General features: G+C 27.5%; 2 protein-coding genes across 5 annotated transcripts in view; one reads left to right on the top strand and one right to left on the bottom strand.

Moving 5' to 3' along the window:
* Window positions 1-26,834, bottom strand: part of LOC124499494 (uncharacterized) — a 61,289-nt gene that overhangs the window by 27,350 nt on the left and 7,105 nt on the right. For 2 of the 4 annotated variants that reach the window (XM_075728581.1, XM_075728579.1), the window contains exon 2: window positions 22,096-22,337. The gene's annotated coding sequence lies outside the window, so the exon portion shown is untranslated. Of the gene's footprint in view, window positions 1-776; window positions 1,355-8,384; window positions 8,460-22,095; window positions 22,338-26,834 lie in introns of those variants that run through there. The other 2 variants (XM_075728582.1, XM_075728580.1) reach the window with 2 other exon arrangements.
* On the top strand, window positions 15,912-18,013 carry LOC142597353 (uncharacterized). The gene is made up of 2 exons (XM_075728887.1): window positions 15,912-17,026; window positions 17,088-18,013. The coding sequence occupies exons 1-2, from the start codon at window positions 16,187-16,189 to the stop codon at window positions 17,139-17,141; spliced, it is 894 nt and encodes a 297-aa protein (XP_075585002.1). The 5' UTR covers window positions 15,912-16,186; the 3' UTR covers window positions 17,142-18,013.

Raw genomic sequence — 26,834 nt, 5'->3', positions numbered from 1 at the left:
GTACCAAAAAAAAAAGAAAGATTAGCGGTTTTGACTTTGAACCAAAAAAAAACTACCTCCCACCCAAACAACAACAAACAGCAAACAAAACAAAACAAAACAAAATAAAAAAAAAATAGAAAATTCAACCAATCAACACTATAGATTTATTATTGGCCTTTTTAGATTTTTCGGTTGAATGATTCATTCATTTTCATTTTGTTTTAGTTAGTTACAGTCATTTAGAAATTGATTCATTTCAAATGACGATGGTCGTACTGACATAGCGCCCCCAAAAAAAAAGAAACATTACAATCAATAAATTTCGATTTAGAAATAAAAACATTTCATTTCATATATACAGAGCTTATATATAAAAGCAAACAAAAAAAAAATCAGATACAATTCTTTTTTGGTTGATAAAAAAAAATTCATTCATTTTTCACTGTGTTTCAAAAGTTCAACCATTTGAATTGACCAATTATAATAGTATATAAGATGATGGTGATTAAGATGGAAAATCAAACAAAAAAAATAACAATGAGAAAATCCAACAACAGAACCAAAAAAAAGGGTTAATCAATCAATCCTTTGGGTGCAATCGATGTGTGCAATCATCAACAGCAATATTATTGTAAAATTGAATTGAAAAAAAAATCGATCAATCTTTGTTTGATTGTTTTTTTGTTTCTGTCAGAAACAAAACAAAAAACAAAAAAAGAACAAGAATGACCAAGAAAAAAAAACAGAATCGAATGATTAATTAAAAAAAATTCAAAAAATCAAAATATATTTACCATTCAAATCATTAAGAAATACAAAAAAAAACAATTTCCGAGATAAAAACCGTTTTGAAAACCAAAACGTTCTGGAACACAAATACACCCACACACACACAATTGAAACAGATGCACTAAGAAATCAGAGAAAAAAATGGGTGAATTCACTTTAATAAAGCGAGAAAAGACGAACGTTTTTTTTTGGAAATTTTCAAATAAATAAATTATTGAAAAAAACCCACAAACAAATGATGATGATTATGTGTATGTCTGTTCAATACACACATGCACACACACACACACAATTGGAGAAAAAAGATTCTTTAAAAAAATTTCCTGCATGGAAAACCACAAACAAACTGATCTTCAATGTACAATGATTCGATGACAAATGATGATGATCATCATCTTCGATTCGTTTTTTCCCTCTCTCTTCGATTCAATTTAATCCATCACAAAACGATGATAATAATAATAATAATGATGATGATGATGATGATTGGACATTAGACATCCACAAAAATCAAACACATACATAGAAATGGTCATTCCAAATATTGAATCATATCTATCCACCGAATGTATATAATATTCATTCGGTTCATCTTTTCTCTCTCTCTCTTTCTCTTTCTGTGTGTATGTATTATTTATCCTATGTTGTTGCTGTAAAGTTAAGGAAATAAGACCTCGAATATCTTCCGAGTGATTTTAGTTTTTTACACATTCATATTTCTCATTCACCTTAAACACACACACACACACACACACATAACACATTCACAATCTCTCAATGTCGATGTTCATATTGATAGAAAGGTTACAAATTTTTCATTGAAAATAAATTTCAACAATTTTCTATCCATTCTATAATTCATTGTGATGTAATGATGATGATGATAATGATGATGGTCATTCTCATAAGTAATAATCGTCATCACCTTTATATATTCACATAATGATGGTGATGAACATTTTTTTTTTTTTTTTTGGACAATGTCGAATTGAAGGAAGAATGAGAATCAAGGATTCAGCAAACAAACAAAACATGAAAAAACGGATCAAAGTCATCGGAGAAAGAGAGAGAGAGAGTGATGAATGTTGTTTGTTTGGAGATTCAGAAATCAACAACAATTTTTTTCAAGGTAATCAATTTTCAAATAAAGGAATGAAATAAATCAATGAATAAAGTCAATGATGATGATATCATAATAAAAAAAAAGAATAAAATTCAACAATAAATGACACTGAACAATCAATGTCATCATGAAGATAATCGATAGCAGACACATGCACACACACACACATGACTTTTTCACAAAAAAAATTCGAACTTGAATATACAGGACACATAGACAAAAAAAACATGTAATAACATAGCGATTATTCAACATTGAATTATCATTATCATCCTCATTATTATTATTATGTGATAAAGAACAAAAAATCTCATGATTTTTTACTTTTTCAAAGACTTTTTTTATATTATACTATATATAATGCAATTAAGAGATGTTATTGATCTTCAGCAGCAAGAGCAGCAGCAATGATGTTCCATAATAATTGTTCCATGATGATGATAATCATAAAAAACTTTTTCTTTGATATTTGAAAATGAAGGTAACAAAATGGAAAAGATTTCCATTGTCATGACATTTTGTTTTTAAAGTAACAAATTTTTTTTCTCTTATATCCTCAACAGCAATTTATGTCATTCAAAATCAATAAATCGATAGATTCATTGATTTTTTTTGTTGTTGTTGTTGTTGTCGTTTCTGTTGTCAACATTTTTTTTTTGTTTTTATGTGAAAAAATGTTTGCTTGTTTTTTTCAAACCAAACATTATGGTCAATGTACGATAATGTTATTGGTTTCCAAAGAAGAACCTTGTTGTTTTTGTTGATTATGGCCATCAACATTTTTGATAAAATAAACAGGAGAACAAAATTAAAATCTTTTAAACCATAATGATGCATGTACATCAAAATAACATCAAATAAACATATTCACTGTGTTTTTGTCATCCAAAACAAATTTTTTTTTGTTTTTTTTTAAATTATTAAGAAATGTTGAAAATTGAAAAAAGTAATAATAACTTCAATTAAGATATATACTTATGGAAAATCCGAAAGAATTTGTTGCTGTAAACAAAAACAGCAACGAAAAAATCAAATCAACTATCATCGAATCAACAAAAAAAAAAAATGATGATTAGGAATTTCTAGTTCAAAGTTCTCATAATTATTGATTTTTTAAAAAGTGTTTTTTTTTCTTAATTGAAAAAAATTGAAATTTTTTTTTCTCGTTGTTCTTCAGAAATAAATGCTGAGAATTTTAATCGATTTTAATTATTCCAAAATTTTACTGAAACCCCCTTCTTCCAAAAAAAAAAAATTCAATCTTTGAATCGATCTATTTAAAAATGATAAGAAAATCAAGATGAAGAATGAATTCAAACCTTTTTTTCTTTTTTTTCAAATCAATGCATAAAAAATATGTTCCCCATCATCGCCATCATCATCAAGGACAGAAATTATTTTTTTTTTCAATTTCAATGATAATGATTTCATGATGCTAACACACACGCTAATCATCTTTTCCATGAACAGTGAAAGACATTCAGAGACAATAAATATGATGATGATAATGCTAACCAATTTTTTTTGCATAAATCACAAGGACCGTTTCCAACTTGTAGCAAGGTCTACAACTAAATCAACAATGGTAGTGATGCAAATGAGTTTTGTCGTCCTGAAAAACGAACCCTCTTTTTTGAGAATCAACAGTATTTTTGTTCATTATCATGTTAACTAGATGGTTTGATTTTAAATTTTAAATTTATTTCTGGGAAAAAACAACAACAGCAACAATGACGACAATTGAACGAGGTCAGGGACAAATACAATTAACATTGGAGACAGTGAAACAAGGAAAAAAAATGATAACTGTGTAAGAGAAAATGAATTTTTTTTTTTTTGAAAAAAATGTCAAAAGAGAAAGCACGTCATAAATTTGACGTGCTTAAGCATTAATGCACTTGTTGCTAAATAAATTTTTGTTCTGGAATTCTGAATCTAATTATCCAGGATCTTTTTGTTTGTAAAATATCTATCATTCCATTAAATGGGCAAACATTAAAAATTTTCAGTTTATCAATCAATAATCGGTTAAAAATATGAAAAAAAATCAACTAATCTAATCATTATATAAAAGAAAATATGAACATCAAGATCAAGTAACTAGATCCAAAAAAAAAAGAAAAATCCTTGTTCCAAAAAGGAATAATACTGCCCCATACACAACATATGAATATTTTCATACATTGCATAAAAATTTTCACAAAAAAAACCAAAGTTTCCATTTAGTTTAATGGTCTTGCTATGTAATATAGAATATTGAATAGATAACATGTACAACATTACTGCTGTTTTTTGTTTCATTCTGATTTAATGGAACTTTAATGTTTATCAAAATGATTTTTTGTTTTTCACTCTTTCACTCAATCTCTCTCTCTTGCATTGATTATTCCTTGTTTCCTAGAATGCCATAAGTTTTATGTTGTAAAAAAAACAGGAAAAAGTGAAACATTTTTTTTTTTTTGGTTAACAAAAATGAGACTAATTATACGGTCGTAGCCCGTATAATAATGAATAAACATGTGAAAATTGCCTATGTACATGATGACAATTGACGAATAAAAAAAAATCCGGAAAATCCGGTTATTTTTCCCATATGTGGGAAATATATTCGTCAATTTGTTGTCAATTAACCAGGAAAAAGCAACAATAAACCATACAGAATACTAAAAATGCGTCAGATTCTGGATTATATAGAAAAAAAAACTTTAACAACCATAGAATCAGCACAATATGTTGTTATTTTTATTGGTCAAATATTTGTTTTAAGATATAAAAAAAACAACTTCACCCTACTTAATCAACCAGAATCTGGTTGCGATCAAATGATCCACTATATCCAACACAAGCATATGTTTACTGTTTTTCATTTAGAAATTTTTTTTTTTGTTCTACAAACTTAAAAGATTGACATTGATGATTTTCATCTTGAAATTTGATGAATCGATTGGAAAAAAATAAGAGAAAAAAAAACTAGAAAATTTTACCATTGGAAACAACAGAAATGCAAGCCATTATTCATCATCATCTACAACAGCGATAAAAATATAGATGAAAAATGGAGAAAAAATACAAACAAAATCTTTGCGAATCAAACATTATTATTATTCGAACAAACAAGCTATAGACAAAGTGTTAAAAACCAACAAAACTTCTAAAAAAAAACTCTTCAAAAGGATTTTTCTTGCTTTATTCGGATTTAAAGAGAATCTTATAAACACACACACAAACACTATGGGAAATGATTTTGAAACAAACACAAAGAAATTCTGTTTCTTTTGCCATCATTTGAATCATTTCAAGTGGAAAAGATTTTCATTTTTTTTTTATTTGCCGTTGTAATAGAAAGAAAAAATATATGAGTAATATAGAGGTCTTATGACATATTAAATCCTAATCGTTGTCGAAATTATTATTAAAAATGTTTGTATGTTTTTGTTGTTTTCATCGAAAATGGAATCAACCTAAAAACTTGAAAAAAAACTTAAAATTTTATCCGATTTAATGGATGAATTTAATCATCATCATCATACAATTTGTCTTTTTTTTATCTACCCTCTAAAAAAATCTTTTTTTTCAACGGAAATGGGCCAAAAATCTCCAATATCCTGATTTATATTTAGTGAAAAACGTATATAACAAATCAGATGATTAACTCAGAAAAAAAATGTATGTGTGTGTGTCATAAATTATGTTTGAACCAGAATATTATCGACCTTTTTTTCTATGATCCATTTTTTTATCTGATCAAAATCTTACTCATAATATTTGTTCAATTATTATATTTGTTTTTTTTCTGGTAGAACGATCAATAATGATTCAATGTTCAGGATACAAATGATAACGGTGGGCAATATCTGAAGCAATTAATATAGAACACTTAAAACCATCTAAATGAATGAAAATAAAACCAAACCAATGAAAAAAAAACGATAACCCGAAACGGAAAAGCAAAAACCAATTCAAAAGGCAATTTTTTTTGTTGATGAATAAATTGGTAAATACAAGGTCCAGAAAAAAAATCTAACCAATTGGGACAAAATGTTGTTGTTGTTGTTGTTGTCGATGATGATGATGATTTCTGATATCAAATGACCAAAAATAACTTTCATTATACCAAATAATAATATAATAATAATAATATATGTAGCATCTTCATTGAAATGGACCCAATAATAATCATAAAGACAACGATGATGATAACCACCATCACTATCACCGCAATTATAATTATGATAATAATAACGAGAATGGCTCCAAAAAAAAGTGTACAATAAAGTGATTGTCAAATAGTCCACACACATACAAAAATAATATGTCCATGTCTTTATGGGCTTATTCTGTACTTATTATTATTGTTAGTGTTTTTTTTTGTTTTGGTCATAATTGCGAACCGAAAACGGTTGAATGAAATGAATGTGTTTTGAATGATTATAAAATAACCGTAGAATAAAACTGAATTATTAAAAAAGCATATGTAATGAGAGATGAGAATGATGTTCTCATTGATGTTCTTTAAACACCAACACTACTTACAGGATGTGGAAATGAAATTTTTTTTATCATTCAAAAATATTATGGAATTTTTGTTTCAACACAAGAACAAAAAAAAACAAGCAAAAATGCTATTAATAAGGACAAAAAAAAAGTTAATGTATCCAGTAATTACAAGTGACAAAAAAAAAAACGAAAATTCATAAAAAAAATATGATTACAAATAACAAACAATAATTCATTCGACGGAATGAATGAAAAAAAAGGTTGTTTTTTTTTGGAAAAAACTTTTTTTGTTCTCTACTGTTTCTGTTTCTGTAAAAATACAAATTGCGATCATTATAATCAGAAATTTTAGTCACACTCATCTTGCAGTGAACAAAACTTTACGGTATTGACCAAGAAAGGCGTGAAATCAATATTCATCAAAAAAAATATATCTTGAATATTCATATAGCATATGAATATGTCTTCATTATTACAAATAACAATTGAAATTATTTGTGTTTTTCGCTTGAGTAACACACAATATAGACATAACAACAACAACAACAACAGCAACAAAAAATAATGACAAGATTTTTTCTTTGTTATGGTGTGATGGTCAATTGATGATTTGATGTATCAAATGAATTACGCGAAAACATTGTGCAATATGACATTTTTCATATCACCAATCTCATTTGTTCTACACTACAAGTCATAAATCTTATATATTATTATGTTTTTCTCACCATTCGTTCTAGACATAAAAGACACTTATTCATTCAAATTTAGCCATTGTTGATGTTGTTGTTGTTGTTGTTGTTGTTGTTACAACATGGAAAACAAAGAGAGAAAAGGATGGATTATTGTTCCCTATATAATTGATCAATCGATAATCGATATATAATCTCGAATCATATTATTGATGAAATAGGAAATATGATAAAGAGAAAATAATAACACTTTCAATATGCTTATGGTTATGTCATACAATTGTCTAACATATATACATTGACAAATGACAGAACAACAAATGATAACAATGTTTTTTTTTTTGGGAACACACCAACAACAACAAAAGAGGAAAAGGAAATTGTGGTTTATATTTCTTGTATAGGTAATTTACCCGTTAGGCATGCTTGTCGATTGTTGGATCTTTTGTATTTATGTATACAGGTCTTTGGAACTGTTCCATTTTCATCATCATCAAATGCACCACCATACGAACAAAGAATCAGAAAAAAAGAAGACTATATGCCAACCAACCAACCAACCAACCAACCAAACAAACAAAAACGAAACGAAACGAAATAGGAAAATATGCCAACCAACCAACCAACCAACCAACCAAACAAACAAAAACGAAACGAAACGAAATAGGAAAATACGTGACTTGGAAAAACATGATGGTATTTTGTACACACACACACACACACTGAAGACATTGTGGCAAATTTAATTTAGTTAGATTTACTTTATAGTTATTGGTTAAGAATATATTTAAGACGAACATCATCATTGTCATCATATATATAGAATAGATAGATATTGAGACGGAGTGAATAACACACACACAAACACAGAATCCAATATGATGACAATGACATGTTTTAATCAAAACCAAATTCAAATTGTTCGATTTGATTCGGTTCGATGCGGTTGATAGTATTTTTCGAGATTCGTGTTTCAAACTTATATATAGATATCATCCAGTTATCATCATTATTATGATAACGAAGAATAAGAATTTGCAAAAAACTAGTGTTTATCATTCTGGCTAGGGAAATTGATTCTCTATTTTTGGATAGAAGGAACAAGAAAAAGAAGATTTCAAAAAAAAAAAAAAAAAAAAAAAATATATATTCTAATCGTATTCGGTGATTTTATTTTGAAGAACAAATCAATTCCTGGATCGATTATTTTGCTGTTTCTATTTCTGTCTATGTAAAAAAAAAATCATCTTGTCAAATAGTGGATTTAAAGAAAATTAAAATATAATGAACAAATTACTTACATTTGATTAGAGACTAGAAAATGTTTATGTTTTTTATTTTATTCTGTCAATTTAAAGAATCAATCACAATCAATTAATGTGTGTATCACAATTTATAGCAAATTAAGAATTGAAATTCAATTAAAATTTAATGATAATTGAAATTACTTCATAGCCATCATCTTTATCAATGATCAAAATTTTCTAGTGTTTGTTGTTATCAATTTATTGATATAATCATTATGATCAAACACTTCATACTATCTATCAATAATATTTAATAATTGAAAACAATCATTTTCAATATGAATTTGACAAGCTTTTTAAACCAGTGGATATACTGTACTGTTTTTTGGCGATGACATAATCATGTGATGTGATGTGATCTTGATTAGTTTTTTGTTGTTGTTGTTGTTGTTGTTTTTGTTTTTATTTTTATGTTACTGTGTTTTTGTCACCATCAATTCATTCATTTCATTCAATTGTTATTATTAAGCTTGCTCGAATAAACATTGTTAATCATGATTAACAAATAATGGTGATGATGTTGATGATGATGATGATGATAATAGCCATCGGGAAGGAAAACATAAAAAAACAAAACAAAACAAAAGCCAAATTCAATTGAGATACACACACATAGAGAGAGAGAGAAAGATCAAATTAAACAAAGATTGTTGGCAGAAAAAAAATGACAGACAGAATTACCAAGTGTAGTAACAATTGATAATGAAGCCAAAAAAAACAGAACAATGTGACACGCTAGTCAGTTATTTTGACACACATTATCATCGTCATCATCATCAACTAAACTTATGATAATAATAATAATAATAATAATAAATTTGAAACAAAAATATATAGAAATTAATTTCATTATCAATATCGTCGATCATTATTTTTGATCACTTGTCTCGTTTTTGTTGTCGTTGTTGTTAATTGATGATGAATTTACCCAGAAATAATAATAACAATCGACGATGAAGATGATGATGATGATGATGACGACGACGACGAAATTATCATTAAATTTAGATTGTCATCATTTGTATTTTTCAAAAATTTTTTTTTGTCGTAACCAAAGATGACATTATGATCAAATTCAATGACAATATTGTTTAGATAAAAACAAACAGAGAAATTTTTGTTTTCTTTTTTAGTAAATAAAATTGAAAAGAGAAAAATATTGAAATTTTTTTCTGATGGACAATATATGTTGACGATGATGATTATTACGTAATAACCAAGGATTTTGTGTCTGTATATAATGGATATTATTCATATGATGATGATGATGAAAGAGAAGGATGAACACACACACACATCCTGTTTGAATTAAAATTATTTGATGATCAACATTCTTCATTCGATTTTGATATAATGATTATATTTAGGAATTTAAAATTTAAACAAACAAATGACCAGATTCTATAAGACAATTGATTGAATGATCCATGGATAATGTGTTTGAATTCGAACATAAGATCATTGCATAGAGAACAGAAATAACGCGTACTTGACAAACAAAAGAGCAGACACACAATCAATGAGTATCCATATCTCATTTTGACCGAGTACAAAAACAAGGTAATGTATCGAAGTAGTTTTTTCTCTCTCTTTTTTCCATAAAAAATTCTCTTTTTTAATCAAATTAGTAATTGTAAATTTTTCAAATTGATTTGACATTTTCAAAGACGTGGGTGGGGAACATGGATGGCAATAACAATCATTTGATGACATCCATCATGTCTGTCTCTTTCAGTGTGATTTTTGTGTTTTGTAAGTGAACTGTAATTGTTTTTTCTTTAAAAAAAATTTTGAAATTTGAAATTTTAATTTTTCTGTAAGAAACAAAAAGAAAAAACAATACGACATTATGACGAAAGAATAGTTCATTCAAATTCTCTTGTACTGACCACCGATAAAAAAAATAAAGACAAATAAAATATTCTGTTCACAGGTTGTGAATAAAACAAAAATAGAAATGAAAGTTTTCCAATTCACCATAACTAACAGCATTATCTACAATTAACTGAAACCGATTATCTTTTAAAACTTTTGGATTCATAAATTCTGTTCTGTGTGCATTTGTGTGTGCAAATGACATTTTTTTTTACATAACAAAATTCATTGGAAATTTCATAGTTAACGTTTACTTTTTTTCCTCACTAGGTGAACAACAACAACAGGGAAAAAAACTTTTATTCAATTCAATAATATACAAAATATGGTTCTGATGAAATAAAGTTAAAGAATGAACTTTCTAACTTTGATCAAAATCACGTTTTTTCTTTCTATTCAATTGGATCATCTACCAAATCAGACGGAAAATAAACCCAAACACAAATATGCAGCCTAAGAAAAAAATGTTCACCATTTTTTTTCTGCCGAATATGCAAATATTTCTTGAAAAAAAATTGATAAACATTGAAACAAGAAAGATGATGAATTCAATCATTTTGATAAATAGAAAAGTTTCAAACAACAATGAAAAGAAAAGAATTGTCGCTAATCAAAAATTTTTTTTCATTGTGTCACACACACATCATTCAATGTTTGATTAAGGTTCGGCCAAGGGGTCGAGAAGGAGAAAAAAAATTTTTTTTTGTCAAGTGAGAAAGTTTCTGAAAGGAGGACATGTCCTCTTGTCCTCCTTGGAACTGGTATGACCCTATGTTTGATGACGACTTCAACGTATCGTAACAAATATATGAATTCAATAAAACTTGTTTGAAAAATAAAAAACAATATATAATATATAAATATCGATTGTTGTTTATGGCACACTTATTTCTCTTTCATCATCAACCGATGTGTTTAATGGATTTCAACATCGATCAATTGATTGATATAAAATCAAAATTGAATACAATCAATCATTTTGTGTTTATATTTCAACAAAATAATCCTTAATTGAATTATTTATCTTAACCATATTAGGTATATGATGTATAATAGGAAAAAAATTTGTAGAAAATTGTTTGTTTTTCTTTGAATTTTTATATTTCTAATCGAAGCAAATTTTTTTTTCATCTTTTATATTGGTTAAAACAAATAACAGATAAAATAGGATTACATTATATGTGTTTTTTTCTGGTAATAACAACAACAACGATCGGATATTATGAGGATAAATTTGAAAATATTGTTTTTCACTTCTGCATGTTTTTTTTACAAATATTATAATCATCATCATCATCGACAACGATAAATAATTTTTACAAGTTTTTTTTTTGGCCTGGCTTGCTGCCATCGTCCATCCATCATTCTGTGAATAATAATAACAACAAAGCTTACAGGCAGAATAAGGAAATAGATGGCCAAAATAGACATATATATATATAACTTGAAGAAAAGAACAGTGAATATGGTCAATTTCACAAAGGGATATATAATAATGATTTTTTTTTTGCGATTGAAATGATATTTTTGTTGTCGATTCACAAAGTACGTCAACAAAAAAAAATAAAATAATAATAACATGATATTTGTTTGACTTAATCCTTCAATGTTTGATTCTTCTTCTTTTTCTTTTTTTGATATTACTTTTTTTCGGACGATACATGCGATGTTATTATTGTTATTGTCGTTGTTATTATTATTGTATATATCTGTTATTGATCGGGTAAATTCGGTAAATTGTCGAGAAAAAAAGGAATAAAGAATAAACTATACTCTATATCTCGTTCGGATGAATTTGGTTATTCTTTTGTTAATGGCTGGCCGCCTATCTGATACGATTTGATATTTAGAGAAACACAAATAAAATGAAATGAAACGAAACAGCAGCAAATATTCATTTTGAGGTTTAACCATGATTCCATGTGGATTTCTTTTCTTTTCATTTGGTTTATGTTTAATTCAATTCAATTCAACCATCCATCCATCCATCCATCCAATCTAGCCCATCTGTCTTTTTAGGCAAGATTTAATTCTTCATGTCGATTCAAGGATCAAATTCTTTTCATTTTTTTTTCTTTATTATTGTTGATTTTAACATGGATTTTCTTTTGCTCATCTTTGATTATTTGACATGAATGAATCCATGTCCATGTCCATTTAATTCGTGGCCGTTGTCGTTTTTTTTTTCTTTACACAATAAAAATGAATAAATAAATTCTGGGAATCTGTTTTGGCAATTTTATTAATTGTCTTCCATCATTTTGGACATTAGACAAAATAAACAAATTGGAATCCCCTGAACGCCAAACGCCAAACGCAATAGGATTTTTTTGCCAAATTGTTTTTTCGTGGAAAACTAATTTTCAGTTTCGTACAAATGATAATCAATTGAACTTTTTTTTTTGATAATGAAAATTCAACTTCTCGTTTTTTTCTCTTTTTGATGTCAAATTTGATGACAGTTTCAATTTATTCATTTTTAGTGATTCGATTTTCACCACACACACACACACACAAGTCATATCCAAACATATAAAAAATACACTCATCACTATGGTGTTTCTATATAGGTTAAATCTGGAAACAAAAAAAGCAATTTTCATTCATTTTCACATCATTTTCTTTTTTTTTGGTTTCGATTCCAAAATTTATATGATGATGATGATGACAATATTGGGAATTTCATTTTCACGAATTTGCTCTCTTTTGTTTTCATGGTTGGCCGCAAATCACATACACATAGATTCTATTTCAAAGAATTTTACCATTGCTATTATCAAAAGAATAATATATTTATTTTGTGAACATTCAATGGAGATAAAAAAAAATATTCATCGTTTTCAAACTAACTCTTTTACAAAATTGATTTATTTGAGATATGTCATCATTGTCATATCTTCGTACAGTATAAGTGTATCTTGACATTATTACAAAATACACGTAACCCGTTTTTCCCAGAAAAAAGTGAATATTTTGTTTTTTTTTATTTTGACAATAACATGAAAGTTTTGAACAAAAAAAAATGCTACCATCCACTTATTATGTGTGTATGTTGATATTTCATCAGTTACAGCCAGAATATTCTCTTTTTTTTCTTTCTATCTATCTGTTTGTTTTTTATTTGACGCCTGAATTATATTCAAATTCGTTATTCATGCACACACACACACACACACACAGAATCTGAAACATATTACATTTTTTTTTTTTTTTTTTGGTTGGTGGGTGTGTGTGTGTTCGTGCATGAATTTTTTGTTTGTTTGTTTGTTTGTTTGTTTGTTTGTTGTTTTCTTTTGCCATTTTCCACACGCGTCTATATTTTCTCTATTTTTATTCCATGATACATAAAATCCATTCATATATATTATATATATAAATTCAATAGAATCAAACATCATACATTATTGAAAAGTCAATGAATAGGAACCAATTTTTTTTTTGTTTCATTGGTAAATATTTACACACACACACACACGATTACATTGATTGGTTATTATTATCATCTAAAATATGAATGTAATAATAATCATCATCATAATCGATAATCGGTGAAACCAAAAAAAAAAATTCAATATTTTTTTCATATTGACGACATTTATGATCATTATCATCTGATTTATATGGTTTTCCACAGATAGAAAATTGAACAAACGAATAAGACTTTTCGTTTTGTTGAATGATGACAACATCCGGTACAACGATGTTATTATTGTTTTACTTCCACATATACTCTCCCTTTTTCATCAATGATCAAATAAATTTGTGTTGATGCCTTTATTTGATCAAATGTTTAGTCCAATGGTATTTTTATTTTGTTTTTCCTTTTACTCTCATGTTTTCAACAACAACAACAACAACAAACGATTATAATAAATAATAATAAAAATGAAAACAAAAATAAAAACACAACAAAAAAAATTTCACAATCTAATATTGGATCGGTATTGCAACGGTTTTTTTTTCTTTCATTTCATATTACAAAATATACATTCAACATACACATGCACAATAATACTTTTAAAAGATTTTCTGCATTTTTTTGAAGGCATCACTCTTTTTTTTCCATCATGTCATCAGGTTCTGTGTACTGTACACCATACGATGAACAAAGAGAAAATTTTTTCTTTTTCTTTGTTTTGTTTTCAACTTATGAAGAAGCTAATAAAAAAAAAAGAAAAATTTACGAGAATAGAACGAGCAAACTCTAATCTATAATGGAAAATTTCAATTTTTTTCCAGTTTTTGGATAGAATGAAATTTTTTTTTCTCTTATTCAATTTCAAAAGCTTGATTTGATTCAATATTGTTGAATTGTGAATAGTGTGTAGGGAGTAACAAAAAAAAATACGGAAAAGAATCGAAAAACTTGGTTGAGCTTTTTTGTTGTTTGATGAAAAAATAAAAATAAAAATATTTCATTCTACAATCTTGAACCTGAAGAGCATTTCACACACACACACTTTCATAGCCATTTTGTTCAATTTTCAAACAAATTTTTTTTTCTATTCCATTTTCTGTTACACTGGATCTTTGGTTGAAAATATGAAACCTTTGAAATAAAAGTATGGTTCGGATGGATCGAATTTTTGTTGTTATTATTGTTATTGTTGTCAAAGTCAAAATCATCATCATTGTTGCTGTTGGATTTTTTTTATTATTATTATTTTCAAAGCAATTTCTCATCGTCGTTGTCATCGTCATCGTTTTTTATTTGTTGTATTGTTTGATCAAAAAAGTAAACAAAAGAATTTCGTTTAGTTTATACAGGCTTCTTTTTTTCTTCAATCCCCCCCAAAAAAATATGTTTTATAATTAATTTCATTTTTTTTCTGCTGGTTGAAAAAAAATCTGTGATAATCATGATGATAGTGAACGGCAAACATATTTCTTTAATAATTTTCAAATTTTCCAAAGCCAAAGCCAAAAAAATATTAATATTTAACTTTATGATCACAAATGATTGCAAAAAAAAAAAAAAATCTTTCATCATCGTCGATCATTGTTACGATAATATGTATTTGATGATTTGAAAACTGGATTAATCAGAATTTCAAACAAACAAATTTTGATTATTCATTATTGATGGAAAGAGGAAATCTTGTATCCAAATGATAGAAAAATCAATTATGATGATGAGATAGGAAAAATTCTCACAATTCATGCAGAATAAACGAAAATTATTGATGGCGCGCCAAAACTCTTGTATATATTCAAATTATATATTGGAAACAATAATTGTCCGCTATTGGTTTTTGTTGTTTTGTCTTCTGATTCGTTGATGTATCCTATTATTTTATTATGAAATAATAAGAAAAAAAAACGTAACATGAAAGAACAAGAACAAAAGATGCAAGGTGTTGTTGTTGTTGTTGTTGTCATTATTCAAATAAGAATCGCTTTTATTAATTTCTGATTGATGCATATTTAGTGACAATTTTTCTCATTTTTCTGTATTTCAGCTAGTGACATGTTGTTGTTGGATATGAAACACCTGGATTCTTACTATTGTTTGAGAAAATAAGATATTGCTGCAAATTGTTCAGAAACGTAGTCTATGAGCAGCACAGGAGACCACGTGCATGATAGCGCGTTTTTTTGGCTCACCCTCCTGCCCTTTGACACACACATTTTTTTGTTCGTCACACACAAAAACACGTTTTTTATTGGTCACACGAAAACCACATTTTTTGCAATACACACACTTCTGTTCTCTCCTTAGACCAAATCGGTCAACTTTCATTTATTCCAATTGTTTTAATAAAATTCTTCGTTCGTTTCGTTGAGTTGGGAATAATTCACTATTTCCAAAACCGAGCTTTCATCTCTCATTTTTTCTGAGTTCAAATCTGTGTTGAAAACATTTCATCATTCTTTCCGAGTTTCCATTCTGAGTATCAATCACAACAATCAATCGTCTAAACATGAGTAACAACGAAGAATTGGTCAATCTGCTTTCTCGAAGAAGAATTTATCGAGCATCTATAACAAGTATGTATAATCAGTTGAAATCGAATTGTGTTATTCCGACATTGTATTCTGCGACCGAACTGCATAACGATTATTCAGAAATCAATTTACAATTGGAAGATCTCAATCATGAAGAAAACAGTGATCATATGGAAAAAATCGATCTCATCATCGATTTCCTATATCGGTATCAAAGAGTTGTGCGTCTAACATCAAGAGATACATTGTCATCGGCATCACGAAGTCAATGTCAAACAACAATTGAACAATTAAACAAACTGGTAGAGAAATTCCCTGCCACAAGTGGATTGGTGGATGAACTACAAGAAAAATTGGAGAATATATCAATCGCATCGAGTAGTCAATCAAAATCATCAGTACGAAGCAATGGACGTCAACCGTTAGCAGCCACGAGCCCTAGTATTTCACCGAGCATTCAAGACGTTCGTTTTGATCATGTTAAACAAACAGCAGACAGTCATCCATCAGCAATATCACGCCGTCAAAATGTCACGTTCGGGTTTAATAATGGACCAACACCACCGACTATCAATACTCTATCAAGCAACAATGTCAATAATACTGGTCATTACCAACCTGAATTAACAACAGTCAACAATTTGTTCGATCAACCACAGCAACCGCAACGAGTACCAAGCAATATGCCAATTTTAATAAACCAAAATAATTCGACAAGAATAAGAATTAAAGCCGAAGAGGTGCCGAAGTTTGATGGAACAGCCGGAAGTTGGCCCGATTTTAAAGATGCAGTTGTGGAGCTTATCATAAACAATGTAGAATTGCCAACCCAAAAATCAAAGTTTTGTCGCCTAATGAATCTACTTCCACCGCTAGCACAAGATACAATCCGATGCGAAAAGTCAAACCCAGATTTCCAACAAATTTTGAACATCCTAGATGAAGTGTACGGTTCACCAGCTTTGATCATGAATGAACTAGTTCAAAAAATACAATCGCTTCCATTTCTGCGTTTCGATTCTCATCATAGCTACTATACCAAATTCTATGAAACAATGGCGAAAATAAAAAGCATCGATTTGAAAGATGATGACAGCCAGACAATAATAAGTTACGTTCTGGGAAGAATGGATTATGAAAATCGACGAAGAGCATTCCATAGTCCAAATCAATCATCATCAAACGTAACTATCACAATTGATCAACTGTATGAATACTTTAAAAGGATTACTCAAACTGATTTGTTGATCAGCTACATGACAAACATTGGAATTAATCGTCAGACTGATCAAAGGAAAATCATTGTCAACAACATCAAATGATAATATCAGCACATCCGACGACAAACCAAAGTGTATCTTCTGTGATCAATTCCATTTCCATAAATATTGTCCCTTGCCTTATGATCAGAAGATATCAGTGCTCAATAAAGAAAAACGTTGTTACCGATGTGCTGGAAAGGGTCACGGTACACGAGAGTGCACAAGAATACTCAAATGTAACAAGTGTGGCTCAAATCATCAATCATTTTTGTGCAAAGGTAACTCAAGAGATAATCAACTAACGTAGAATCAAACCGCGGTAAAGTCATTGATTGCTTCTAAAGCTTATAAAGAATACAACAATTCATCAATAATTATTGGTAAAACATCTTTAGGCTACAATATGTAGATTTATTAATGAGAAAGACTTTTGTTTTAAGCCGCCAATCAAGTAATCAATTGTTGAACAATAATTACATTTGAATCTGTTCTTTTTTCTGATCGAACTATTTATATAAAATGTCTTTTTTTTTAATATAATTGAATCTCAATGTGTTTTTTTCTACCATTGAATTGTTGAACAAGAATATTCTAACAATAACAATGAATAAAACAACAATTAAAAGTGATAAAATAATAATGACAATGATATTGACAGTAACAAAAAAAATCGAGTAATAATGATCTAATAATGTAAGGTAAGGTAAGATTTTTTTTGTTTGTAATCAAGTTTTGTTCATGATCATTCTCATTATCATTGTTGATGATAATGAGAATGATCATGAACAGATCAAATGAAAAACAATTCTGATATTGGTGATGGTTTTTTTTTTGGTCTTGTTCAATTTGTTGTTGTTTTCCATAGTGAACCATCATTTTAATTTGATTCTGATTATTTTGATTGTATGCATGTGCATCGTAATCATCATTAAATGATAATGATGATAGCCATAGAAATAAATTGTCTATATTCCTTTCCCATAATGATATCAAAACTGGATTTGATCGACGGTAAATTAAAAAGACCAACCGAAAAAAATAATAAATAAGGTGATTCTTAATTAAACTGTAAATAATAAATTATTTTATCGCAGTATATACATAGCTAGAAGCAGAATCGAGAATAGAGAATAAAAAAAAATTGTCATTTATACTGGATACAAGGTGGAAACTTTTTTTTGGAATAAAAACCAAAAGAATTCTGTCCACAGTACAATGGGAACAAAAACTTTTTATTTTTTACATCCATCACACACACACACACACACACACATGAACAAAAATGGAAAAAGTGAGAAATTTTCATTTCAATTTTTTTTAATAATTTGAATTGTTTCTCCGAAAAAGATATGTGTGTGTGTCAAACCGCAATTGAAAAATTGAAAACATGAATATGAATTTTTATTCTATCAAAAAAAAAACAATTTGTTTGTCGATTATTATCATAATCTTCATTTGAATAACTAATCCTTTTACCGGTTTATGATTGAAAAGAAGAACGAAAACAAGTTGTGTTTATTTTGAAATGAAAGTAAAAAAAAAATTTGTTGTTTATTCACTGAATTCACCTATTTTAAATTAATGAAAAACTTGTTCAATTTTATCAAAGTTTTTCATTTTTGCTTGACAAAAATAAATTCTACACATGCACATACATTTCATTTGTTTCAGAAAACAAAACAAAACAAAAAACATTTAAAACTTGTATGATATATCAAAAGAAGAGGAACATAAACTTTTTATCTACCCTTTTTTTAGGTTATTATTTTTTTTCGGTTATTCTGATAACAACTACAACAACAACATTTTATGATGATGGTCCCTAAATAATAATAACGAATTCATCCGGCAAATCAAACAGGCTTGTTGTTTGTTTTTATTTATATTTATTTTTATTTTGTTATGTAACAGCAGTAGCCAAAATAGGAGAAAAAACATTTGCATTAAAATTGTCTAAAATTTTTATTCTTTTTTTTCTGGAATTTATGATGATGATGATTATGGAACTTTGAAACTTTCACTTCTAATAAGTTTTTTTCATACAATTTTTGTTTTTGGGCCTTATATAAGAATGGGGCAAAGTAATATAAATTTACAGCCTTTTTTTTCTTTTAAACGACGACCGATGACGACAACAAATTATTCTATTCGACACCCATAACGTTATAATCATAAAGAATAATAATAATAATAAAAATAACTTGAAACGATTCTTTATATATTTTAATTGACTATTTTTTCTTTCACTATCGTTGTTACTGTTGTTACTGTTGTTGTTGTTGTTGATACGATGATTTGTTCGCAGGATTTACTATCGTTTCTCAAATAGTTACGATAGAAGAAGAAATTGTAATTCAGATTTTTGCCTTTCATTCTGTTCCATTTGTGTGTGTGTGTGTGTGTGTGTCGGTGGCATCTATTTGGAATTGAGTTGTATTAACGGAAAGAAAAACTTTTTTTTCCAACAAACAACAACAACAACAGCTATGGTGTATCACACATTTATTATTCTTTTCTATATTTTTTTTATACTTTAAGTGATCACATTTTTTTTCTATACAAAAACACAAAATATATTCACAAGAATTCTGAATTGAGAATTCATTCTTAATTGTCGTACAACAACAAACAACCAATTTTAATTGGAACTTCACACACACACACACACACACAAATATAAAACATATAACCTAACCAAGTATAGTGTGTTATTAAAATTTTATTGCTTTCACACACACACACATACATACGGTGTATATGTCTAATTTATTAGTATTGTGTCTGCGTGTGTGTTTAGAGCTTTAAATGAATGCTTTCTAAATTTGGTCCTGGTTTGAGATTGGTATGGGTGGATGGATGGGTGTGTGTGTGTTTCATAATAATTTTGCTCAATCTACCTCTTATAATAGTAGCAGTAAGTATAGTAGTTGATAAAATGTTTTTTGCTATTAAAACACTGGTTTAACAAACGTGGAATTTTTATTCAGAATTTTTTTGGATGATTTTATTCCGGGTTCCAGAAAAGAAAAAACAATTAAAAATTTTCTCCAGATTAAGTTTTTGTTGTTTTTCAACTGATCTATATAGGCAAGAATATACGTCATGCCTCTTGAAATGTATGTACTTCATACAACATAATTTTCAATATTCATTATTATTATTCATCTTATTTATCATTTGGATATTGCATCTGGTTGTGCCCTTTGGTAATTCTAAATATGATCTGAAAAAAATGGTGTGAAAAAATATTAATAACATCGTGATGTCATTAACGAACAAACAAACAAACAAAACAAAACAAATAAATCGATAGATTCATTCGATTTATCGTTGAAACACACAACAAATAATAAGAGTCTCTTCTCATGCAAATTAATAAAGTTATATATATATATATTATTAAGATGAATGAAGAATGTATGCATTGACAACGAACAATATGATGAGAATGATGGATAAAATGATTAACACACTGCTCCTGTATGTATGTGTGTGTTGGAAACAACTGAAACAATGTTGTGATCAATGAATCGAAAATATTGGATGAATCAATTTTTCTTCTTTTCTCTTATATTCGATAAATGTATGAAAAAAGCAGAGAAAAAAAAACAGAAATTATTCTGAAATAAAAAGAAAAAAAATAACTAACTAAAGCTGATGATTAGAATGTTCTGAAGTAGCATCAGCAAGTCTTGTGAGTATCTAATTAGATCAATGTTTTTTTGTTCTTGTTCCTTGTAGGTTTTTTTTCTCTTTTTCTTTCTCATTGTCTTTTTCATGAAAAAAAAGAAAAATCTTAATGCTAAAGAATCTTTTTTTTTATCTATTACTCTTTTGTAATTTGTTTTGTCACATTTGTTCACTTCATTTTGATTTTTGTTCAATCGTGTGTTGTTCAAAATTCATCTGATAATAATAATCAATTGCAGTTCTATTAAGCAATATAAATGATTAGAAAATAAGGAAATAAATTAACGCCTTGTTTCAAGTATAATACATATTGAATGAATCATTGCATACGGTGAAAAATCAATTCCATATGAAAATAAAAAACGTTCATAGAATATTCTTCACTGTCACACTGAAGAATTATTTCTTACTTTTTTATAAATAGTCAAATTTATCATTTTTTTCTATTGACATTTGAATTTCATTTGAAATTATTAAATAAATTATTCAATAATTTAATTCTGTATTTTTTTTAATAAAAACAAAACAATAGAATTTCTCGTATTTCAAAAGACGACAAAACTGATTGAAAATACCAGAATATTACTTGAAATATTTAATTTATTTTACTTATTAAATTTCATAAAAAAATTTCATCATCAATTTGATAACTTAATCATTATTTTGTTTGCTTGCATGCTTATTATTTCTTGGTTACAATCTAATCTCGTTTTACTCATTCTCTGTCTCCCTTCATCACACATTCAAACATTATGAAACCAGAAAAAAATCATCTATTCCACTAATGGGTTTTGCTTTTGGTTGTCAATTCAATTAGGCAGTAACGTCAAGCACTCAACGACCAAAAGAAATAGAAATAGAAAAAATGAATAATTTGTCATCAAAGCAATAATTTATATGAAACAAATTCGAATGTAAAGACAAACACCTACCTTTTTTATGATGTTATTGAATGATGATAAAGATGACAATGACAAAAGATGCAATCAAGCGACAAAAAACAAAATTGGATTCTTTTTTTTCTGGATAGTATTTGAGTGTTAAATTTCTTCTTTTTTAAGCTTTTTGACTTTGTTTTTTCCACCTTTCAACACAATACACGAGTATCTGGTTACACATTATTCTTTTTTGTCTATTTTATCAAATAATTTTTCATTTCATTGAATAGATAATTCTGGAACATTCGAAAAAAAAATAAAATGAAAATAGAGAAAAAATGAGTTGTCGGAACATCGGACCATAAATATATCAAATGATGAATGTTTTCATTAAATTGAATTGCAAAAAAAATAAAAATTTCCGTTTCCAAAAAAAAAAAAAAATTTCGGTAATAATAAAAACCAATCAATACATTTTTCCTCTAATATTAATATTTATTAACTACTTTGTAAAACAGTCGGTAATCGAAGATTTTAATTGAAAATTTCTAAATGTAAAAATAGAAATTTCATTTGAGTTTGAGTTCAATCGTTTCTATTTATATATTGACCATCATAAATTGATATTTTATGATAATGATTATTTCTTATGGAATATCTGGAATTTTTGTTATTCCATGTATACAACATTGTAAAACCTGAAACAAACAAAAAATAAATAAAATAAAATCAATCAGATCAATTTGATTGAAAGATGTGATTATTTTCTGTGTTGACGGTATTTCATCTCGTATTTTTTGGTGGCCTGTAATCATGATGATCATCTAAATTTATTGCTGAGTAAATGTATACAACGAAAACGAAAGAGAACAAAACAAGAAAAAAAGAAATTCAATTAGAATTGTGTGTGGTTTCATCATCATCAATAATAAACCATCTATACCGGCAAATATTTGGGCATCAATAATAATGATAATGATAATTGAATTCAATTGTGGTTGTGATTTTAGATAACGTGATTTTTCCTCTATTTTTTTTTTCTTTCTATCTAACTATCTAGCTACATTGATGATAATTGCATTAGTTTCTGTTTTTTTTTTTTTTTTTTTTTGGTTCTCTCATTCGATCATCAAAATCATTAAAAACCGAAAGAATTCATGAATCATCATCATTTTTTTTTTTGAAAGCGACAAAATAAAAATGACCAGAAAAAAAAATAAAATTCGTCAATATTAAGCGGTTGTTGTCCAGATGAAAAAAAAAATGAAAACCAACGGTTTTTTTTTATTGAACATGGTAGTAATAGTAATACTAGTAGTGTTGAGACGGTAATTTCATCATTCCTTCATTTTTTATTCTCTTTGATTAGAAATTCTTGTCTCGTTGGTCATTCGTTCAATTCAAATGATGTTTATTGACGAATCAAGAAAATTGTCTTGCTTCTTCCCCTTTATCATCATTGATTATTATTATTATTATTATTAATCTTGATTCTAGTTGGGAATCTTTTTCTTTTGTAATTTCAATCACTTTTTGGCCATTCTTTGTCAAACGAACGTTGTGTAAATCGAATTGAATTGATTTTTCAATTTTTAAAATTGAATTTTTCTTTCTCCATTTGTGTACATTCAACATTGTTTGATTTGATTTTTTTTTCGTTGTTACAGATTCACTTTTTTTGGCATGATGTTTGATGAATGATGGCGGCCTCATACATCATCCATTTTTTGTTGTTGTTTACATATTTTGTGCATATTTCACAAATGTTTTATGTATGAAAATTTGTTTGACTTGACATGATTTTGTCGTTTAAAGTTTGAATGGAAAATTTTTGTTTGAAAATAAAATGTTTGTATTTTTTCATAACAATTTGTTGTCTTTGATTATCTGATTATTGAATAAATTTTTTCAACTAATCAACATCTATTGAACTATTATTATCAGTGTATTTTTTTTTTGCTATTGTTTATGAATTGAATGTGATTTTTCAATCTTTTCCAACAAAATTGTTTTATTCTATGAGAATATTCCAATCTTTTTTTTCATGGCTGAGAATTTTTTATATTTGATACAAAAAAAAATCAATAGTAACAAAATAATTTTTTTATTATTATTTCTTCACTCAATCTTATTTTACTTCTTATTCATTTTTTTTCCTATTCATATAGAGTTTCAAAGTTTTGTAACTTTTGATGATCGATGAGTAAAAACATTATGGTTCCACATACACACACACACACCATGTCATTCAAATTGAACGATTTCGTTCAGTCAATAAATTTGGGAACAAAATGAAAAAAAAATCAGCATTGTTCCATTATTATTGAGTTTTTTTTCCCACAATCCAGAAATTTTTGTCATTTTTATCCACCCCCTTCCCCCACCGATCCAAATTCAAATCGCTTGTTTATTTGTTATGGCCATTGGCCAGTTTCTTTTTTATCTTCTTCTTCATTAGATTTTCCAATCACGTTTCAGTTGCTAATATTTGCTGGTCCAGTAAGCACAACACATACACACAAACTTTTAATGTTACCTATTCGCTCAATTCAATTGCAGTTGGATTTGAAAAAAAATTGAGCGAAATTAATTTGTTTGTTTGTTTGCTTGCTTAAGGAATAAACTCAAAGTGTCATGGAATATTTCCGTTTTCAACGTGAGTGTGTGTGTGTGTGTGTGTGCACGAATGAGGAGGTTTCATTTAAATTGATTTTTCAACATTTAAATTAGCTTTGAAAATTTAATGATTTAAAAAAAACAAAAATCTGCAAACAAACAAACAAAAAGTTTACCATCATGATGATGTTAAGAAACTTGACCGACAATTCTGAAAGTCTGTTTACATTTTCTCGACAAAAAGAAGGAAAATGAAAAAAAATTGAAATATTCTTTGCCGCTGAAAAAAAAACTAAACAAAACAATTCAAATGGAATAAACATGATCAATATTCCATAAGCATATCAATGATCGATTTCCGATATTTCTAAATGTGTCGTTGTCTTTGTTTTTTTGTTTTGTTTGTGTTGTTCAAACCTCAATTGAACTGAATAAATTCTGTTGTTATTCTCTTTATTATTATAACTGTTGTTTTTTTGAAATTGAAAAAAAAACAGATTTGAGACAGGCCATTGGTCAACCATGGACAACGGAAAATAAAGAACTGTCAATTTTCATTTATTCAATCGACCGATACTGATATTGTTTTTTTTTCACTACTGTTTGGTGGAACAACCCAACAAAAAAAAACTAAAACGACTAAAAGTCAAATGTTTGGTAAATTTTTCTTGTAAATCTTTTATCCATTACTTTGGTTTGAATGAAGAAAAAAAAAATAAAATATGTGTACTCATGGATTGTATTTCGGAAAAACAAAATCGAAAATTTCACTTTTTATTGAAATCGAAATTATTGTATTAAAATTACATTTTGATGTTGTTGTTGTTGTTGTATGACAATGGATTGAATTTGGATCATTTGGAATCGAGTTTTTTGAATATTCATTGATGATGATTATAATATTTTGTAAATCAAATCGATTTATTTAAACTAATTTTTTTCCTGTTTTTTTTTGGTTGAATTCTCTGATTGGAGTTTGCTATATAAATGAATGAAAAAAAAATTCTAGCAACAAAAAAAATTGTTGACAAATTTTCACAAAAAAATCTATTAAATATCTGGGAATCAATTATGGTTATAATAAAATAAAATTCTGGATATTATTATGAACACAAAGGACAAAAAAAATTTGATCAAATTGCTTGTTTGCAATCCGTCTATTAATGTTCCGGAATTTCACGAAATTCTTTTCATTTTTTTACCGTTTAATATGGACCATAAATATTTTCATTTTTCTAAATGTTTGAAATTTATGAAATATCTTATTTGTTCATGGTTGTTATTTTTTTCAAGAATTTTTTCTCCATTTCATTTAGATTATAATAATATTATTTGATGGAATTGGCAATTTCATTTCCAATCGGATATTTTTTTCCGATTAATGATGTCCGACGTGTTGACAGCAAAACTCAATAATAATAAAAATTAATGATAACACAACTACAACAGGGTCATTTGATGAATCTTGAGTAAAAACCGCGCACTATAAAAAGCCAAATATCATTTTTCTTTTTATTAAATACCAACCAATTAAATTCTACATTGATTTTATGAGGATTTTTATATCATTTCGTTTTTTCTGGATCTAATTTCCGTCATTATTATGTCATAATCATTATATTACCGGTGATAAAACTAAATCAAATGTAAAATGAACAATGTTCGCCAATATTAAAACCAATGGATGTGGAAAAATGCGAACATAGTTAGAATGAATTTTTTAACAAAAATTTACAATTTTTTCTACAAAAAAAGTATCTATCAAATATGCAAATTATTCATAATTAGATTTGCAGATGGCCAAAAAACAGAAAAAATTTTGTATTCGATTCATACAAAATCAAACAGAAATTTGTGTCGACATCAACAGAAAACAAAAACGAATGTCAAATTGTCAAATGAACACAAATATTATTTACAAAAAAAAGAGAACCCGTAATCAACATTAGAATTTTGCAAATTTTGTGCAATGTGCAAAACATGAAAACGATAGAAAATGAGAATCGAACGACAAAGATCTATTACAATTCTCTCTCTCTCTCTCTCTCTCTCTCTCTCTCTCTCTCTCTTGGATAATTCATGCACTCTTTGTATGTATGTGTTGCAAAGAATTCTAGCTTCTTCATTCAATATCATTTTGTTTCCATCAATTTCATTCTCTTTCATTTTCATTCTTC

The sequence above is a fragment of the Dermatophagoides farinae genome, chromosome 2 (genome assembly GCF_024713945.1).
Source record: "Dermatophagoides farinae isolate YC_2012a chromosome 2, ASM2471394v1, whole genome shotgun sequence".
Classification (NCBI taxonomy): Eukaryota; Metazoa; Arthropoda; class Arachnida; order Sarcoptiformes; family Pyroglyphidae; genus Dermatophagoides; species Dermatophagoides farinae.
This window is presented reverse-complemented; position numbering and strand designations above follow the sequence as displayed.

Bases quoted from the DNA above. Each gene is read 5' to 3' on its own strand.
- LOC142597353 (XM_075728887.1), top strand. From the start codon at position 16,187: ATGAGTAACAACGAAGAATTGGTCAATCTGCTTTCTCGAAGAAGAATT. The intron at 17,027-17,087 runs GTAGAATTGCCA...TTCCACCGCTAG, and splicing joins TGGAGCTTATCATAAACAAT to CACAAGATACAATCCGATGC.